Below are 5,113 nucleotides of genomic sequence, written 5' to 3' on the forward strand. Positions count from 1 at the left end.
TACTCACGTACGACCGGGCTACGAAGAGGAACTTTAGAATGCATGTGTGGTACCAGTATTCAATGCATGACTTCCTGGCGTATGGCTTATTCAGCGGGTGGTGTGTTCACGGGAAGTTCCCTTGCTCGACATGCAAGGTAGATGTGATGTTCACCTGGCTGGCCAAGGGCGGCAAGTTTTCTTCTTTCGACAAGCATCGCCAATTCCTGCCTGAGAACCATGAATTCAGGCTAGATGTAAAGCACTTCACGAAAGGCGTTCAAGTCACCGGCCCCATTCCGTAGGTTAAGAGCCCTGCCGCCGTCCTTGCCGACATACAGGCTCTCGAACCTGAGGAAACAGGTGGGTTTAAGGGATATGCTCGGGACCACATGTGGACTCATATATCGGGCTTGACTAGGCTCCCCTACTTCAAGGACCTTCTTCTTCCACACAACATCGATGTAATGCACACAGAAAAGAATGTGGCCGAGGCACTCTGGGCAACACTCATGGACGTTGGCAAAAAGTCGAAGGACAACGTCAAGGCTAGACTGGACCTAGAGATGATCTGTGATAGACCAAACCTGGTGATGAAGACCCCTGCGCCCGGCAGGAAATGGAAAAGGGGGCCGGCCGATTACATCCTGAAAAGGGCAGATAGGAAGGAAGTTCTGCAGTGGATCAAGACGTTAAAGTTCCCCAATGGGTATGCGGCGAATCTGAGCATGGGTGTGAACTTGCAGACTATGAAAGTCTTAGGGATGAAGAGCCATGACTTCCACATATGGATTGAGCGGATCCTTCCTGCGATGACCCGGGCATACCTCCCAGAGCATGTGTGGCGCGTCCTGGCAGAGTTGAGCTTCTTCTTCCGCCAGCTTTGTGCCAAGGAGTTGTCTCGGGATGTTTGTGTTGAACTGGAGAAGGCTGCACCTCTGTTGCTCTGCAAGTTGGAGATGATATTTCCACCCGGCTTCTTTCTGTCCATGCAGCATCTGATCTTGCACCTACCGCGCGAGGCACGGTTGGGGGGTCCCGTGCAGGCCCGTTGGTGCTATCCAATCGAGAGGTGTCTAAAGCTTCTTCGGAAAAATTGTAGAAATAAAGCCAAGATTGAGGCTTCCGTGGGAGAGGCCTCCGTTCTAGAGGAGGTGTCGACCTTCACACAGGCGTACTATACTGAGAAGCTTCCCAGCATGCACAATCCAACCCCTCGTTATAATGCTGACGAGAACTCATCGATACTCAGCCTTTTCCAAGGGGATCTCGGGAGTGGAAGCGCAGGTACCAACAAGCAGTTGAACCATCAGGAGTGGCAGACTATCATGTTCACATTGTTGATCAACCTTGATGAAGTGATTCCTTATTAGAAGTAAGTTCTCAATGAGCTTGTTACCTACGCCGTCACTATCCTCCATCTATCATGGTCTGACCCTCTAGTTTCTTCCTTCTTTTAGGGAATTTATTAGTCAATACTGGAGAGGCAATAGGGCTCCTACCGAGCAAGAAGAAGACAATCTTCTTAGACACGGTGTGCCCGATTTCATCTCCTAGTTCTGTACAAAGGTACCAACCAACTAACCTCTTTCTGACTTTGTGATTCCACTTTGCTCCCCGGAGCGAGTTATGTAACGATCTCCTACCCTTGCAGGCCCGAACGGATGCAGAAATGAGCGATGAATTGAAACAGGTGGGCCGTGGCTTCTCCCGTAGGGTGAAGTCATTCACCGTTTATGATGTGAATGGCTATCGCTTTCGCACGAGAAGCTACGAGGAGAGTCGACCCAACCTAAAAACCATGTGCTGCGGAGTTCGTACGCCCGGCACGGATGGGAAGGACTACTACGGCATAGTCGAAGAGATATACGAGCTCAACTTTAAGGGTGCCGGGACTTTAGCGCCGGTGGTATTCAAATGCCATTGGTTCGATCCTGATATCACGAGGAAAGACCTTACGATAGGTCAAGTCGAGATTCGACAGGACTCCAGCTATAAAGGAGACGATGTCTACATTGTGGCCAACCGAGACGCCACGCAAGTTTATTACCTCCCATGGGCGTGCCAAAAGACGAGAAGCTTGCGAGGTGGAGCCTTGTGCATTTGGTGTCGCCGCGCGGCAAAGCGCCTCTCCCAAACGACGACGATTACAACTTTGACCCAAGCACCGATGAGTTCTATCAACCTGAGGGGCTAGAAGGTACCTTGGAGATCGACATTGGTTCGCTCATGGGCATGGAAGTAGACAACGAAATCGATGAGGATGAGGGTGAGGAGGTGCAGGATGCCAGGGACTTAAGAATGCTTGAGCGATGGCAGATGCAGCGTGATGGAGTTGTCTAGGAGGAGGTACATGATGATGACTATGGAGACGATGAGGATGATGATGACAGTGATGACTTAAGGGAGCTCGACAATATTGATAGCGATGACGACGATAGTGATAGAGATGACGACTCCACGCCCGAGATATTGCCGTTCGCGGAGATAATTACGAGGCCATGTAATACTATATTGTTATTATTATGTTCCTTTACAAGTACTTGTCATTTATTTATGCTAACAGTTTTGTTCTTTGTCATTGCAGGCACTCGGCAAAATGCCAGGCGGACGGCGGCAGCGGCCGCATCGAGCAGTACGCTCGGCGTACCAGGTCCCCCCGCAGGAGACCGCCGACGACGACGAGGAGGAGGAGGAGGTGTTGGTGCGCAGGTCGTCCAGTAGGGGGTCCCAGCCCCCCAGCGGACGTCGCCAGGCAACCAGGAGGCTACCGTTCTCGTCCTCGCAAGGGGGGACGACGTCGCGTGACGATGAGCGCGGCGGCGACGACGACGACGACGATGATGACGACGACGACGACGATGACGACGACGACGGCGACGACGCGCCTACACCAGGCGAGACGGCTTCGACTTCGTCAGGCGTGGCCAAGGTGTACTCGCGCGGGCCCACGTAGCTTCCTAGGGTGCGGCCGCAATTCCACTAGCGCCCGGTGATCACACCCGTGGGCCAGACGTAAGTAACCATTATTGATTTCACTACTTGTTCATATGACATGTCAAAAATCGAACTGAAGACTAATAATTGTTCTTAATGACTCGTGCAGTTCCTGGAAGATTGTGAGTGGAGCAGGTCAAGCACGCCATATCAATGGCATCCAGGGCCTCCTGATTAAGGAGTACTACCCTGGCCTTGTCAACGTCAACGGCGAGATGAAGGTGCCCACCAAGTGGTCCCACTTCTACCTCGTCGAGGAGGGTGGCGAGACCATCGCGGCAAAGATAAAGAGGGAGTTTTGGGTGAGTCTTTCATCGCACCGCATTGCTAAATAGTACGCATTCGTCGGACTTCTTGCAAAAAGGAAATGCTACATGATGTGTCTGTGTGCAGGACTTCTTCACGTGCGAGGAGGGTAAAGCAGCCCAGGCGGCGCGAGTGCAGGAGGCGGTCTGCAAAGATCGTCTCAAGGACCTGTACCATGAGGCGCGCATACAGGCCATCCGCGACTTCCACGCCAACGTGCTTGGAGAGAACATCAAGAAGCCCCAAATCCGCCAGAGAATGAACTCGAGGGAGGCCAACCTCACCCAAGCGCAATACGAGCAGGTAATTAAGTATGACAACATTCGTTCAGATTCCTTCAGTGAAACATTACACTAATCTTCTCGCATGTCAAATACTTGATGTCATGCAGGTGTGTCCGTCGTGGTGCGACAACCACAGGGAATGCTGGACGGAGATTGTGCGCATGTGGCGCACGGATGAGGCGTACGCGAGGCGCGCCGACCGTCAGGGCCGCCGCGCGCAGATGCGAGGGGTGTCACACCACCAAGGGAATCAGCCCCTCCCCCAGTTCGCGACAAGATGGGTATGCGTCCGTTCATGTCTTAATCCTTGCGCTCAATTGTCAATACTTGTAACCATGTTTGTGTTTTCAATGCAGACGCAGACGCACGGTGGGCAGGAAATCAACGAGTACACCGCGTACCTCCTCTCTCACAAGGGCAAGGCGATGGATCCGAACAACGTCTACAACCCGGAGGACAGGCCCGATGCGTACACCAACCCCACCGCCTACGAGAAGGCCACTGAGTACACCGTCGCGGCTCGCCAGCGCTACGGGGAGACGTTCGACCCCACCGCCGAGCCCCTGGACACAGACCTCCTGCAGAGGTTGGGACCAGGGAAGCAGCACGGCCGCTACTACATGGCCCATAGCGCCCTCGACCCGTCCCAGGTTCCTACGCTGACCCAGGTTTGATCCACGCCCACGAGCTCCAGCGACATCCCCGTAGCGCCCTGGCGGCAGTCAGCGTCACAGGTAAGTGCCGTTTCGTTCATCGTTCACTCGTTTCGCACCTGTACATACAATCAACACTGCGGATGTAATATTGCAGGCCCAGATGGAGGCCAAGATGGAGGAGAGGATCGCCACGTTGCACGCGCAGATGATGGCGCAACAGATGGCTTACCAGCAAAGCCTACAGCAGCACTACAACACTCAGATGCAGAACATGGCCAGCTTCTTCCAGTCCATGCAGACGCCCGGGGCGTCTACACCGCCTCCTCTTCCAATGTTCGCTCCACCGCCTCCTCCTTCAGAGTTTTTTCCTGTGCCTGCTCTTGTCGCTCCTAGAGGGACCCCGGTGAGTATATTGACTCTTGCTTTAACTTGTGCGTCCATGCTACAGATACTAATGACATCACTTGGCGTTTAACTTGTGCAGGTACAGTCGACGGGTTCGAACCCATCTCCTGGAGGTCCCGGCCATCAGATGATGTCGTATCCACCACCTGCACCCTATCCACCGTATCCACCTCCGCGTGGCCCTCCTCCGACGTACTCGTGGCCGCCGATGCGCGGAGGGTGGCAGTACGCGCAGGCGCCTCAATTTGGTCCAAGGGGGTTTCCGTGGGCAAACCCTGGGGGCTCTGGGGGTGGAGCGGACGACGAGACCGGGGACGGCGCGACGAGCTAGGTACTTGTCGATTCTGTTATCATGTATCCACCGTATCGTCGAAGTTGTTGTCATGTATTTCTTTTCTTCGTTATGGACCTAGACTTGTTATGTTGAACTTTGTGTGATGGACATCGACTTGTGGTGTTCGACGTGTTGGACTTCATGTGATGGTT

General features: G+C 53.6%; 1 protein-coding gene across 1 annotated transcript; it reads left to right on the forward strand.

Annotated features, from left to right (window-relative positions):
• Window positions 1-2,789: 2,789 nt before the first annotated feature.
• On the forward strand, window positions 2,790-4,240 carry LOC136492201 (uncharacterized). Its single transcript, XM_066488302.1, has 6 exons — window positions 2,790-2,876; window positions 2,966-2,994; window positions 3,086-3,278; window positions 3,370-3,585; window positions 3,674-3,847; window positions 3,923-4,240. Exons 1-6 carry the CDS (start codon window positions 2,790-2,792, stop codon window positions 4,238-4,240), a joined length of 1,017 nt encoding a protein of 338 aa, XP_066344399.1.
• Window positions 4,241-5,113: the final 873 nt, after the last annotated feature.

Source organism: Miscanthus floridulus, chromosome 11, assembly GCF_019320115.1.
Source record: "Miscanthus floridulus cultivar M001 chromosome 11, ASM1932011v1, whole genome shotgun sequence".
NCBI classification, from domain to species: domain Eukaryota; kingdom Viridiplantae; phylum Streptophyta; class Magnoliopsida; order Poales; family Poaceae; genus Miscanthus; species Miscanthus floridulus.

Coding starts and splice junctions, on each gene's coding strand:
- LOC136492201 (XM_066488302.1), top strand. CDS start 2,790: ATGAGCGCGGCGGCGACGACGACGACGACGATGATGACGACGACGACG. Junction 2,995..3,085: donor ATCACACCCGTGGGCCAGAC/GTAAGTAACCAT, acceptor TGACTCGTGCAG/TTCCTGGAAGATTGTGAGTG. Junction 3,279..3,369: donor AGATAAAGAGGGAGTTTTGG/GTGAGTCTTTCA, acceptor GTCTGTGTGCAG/GACTTCTTCACGTGCGAGGA.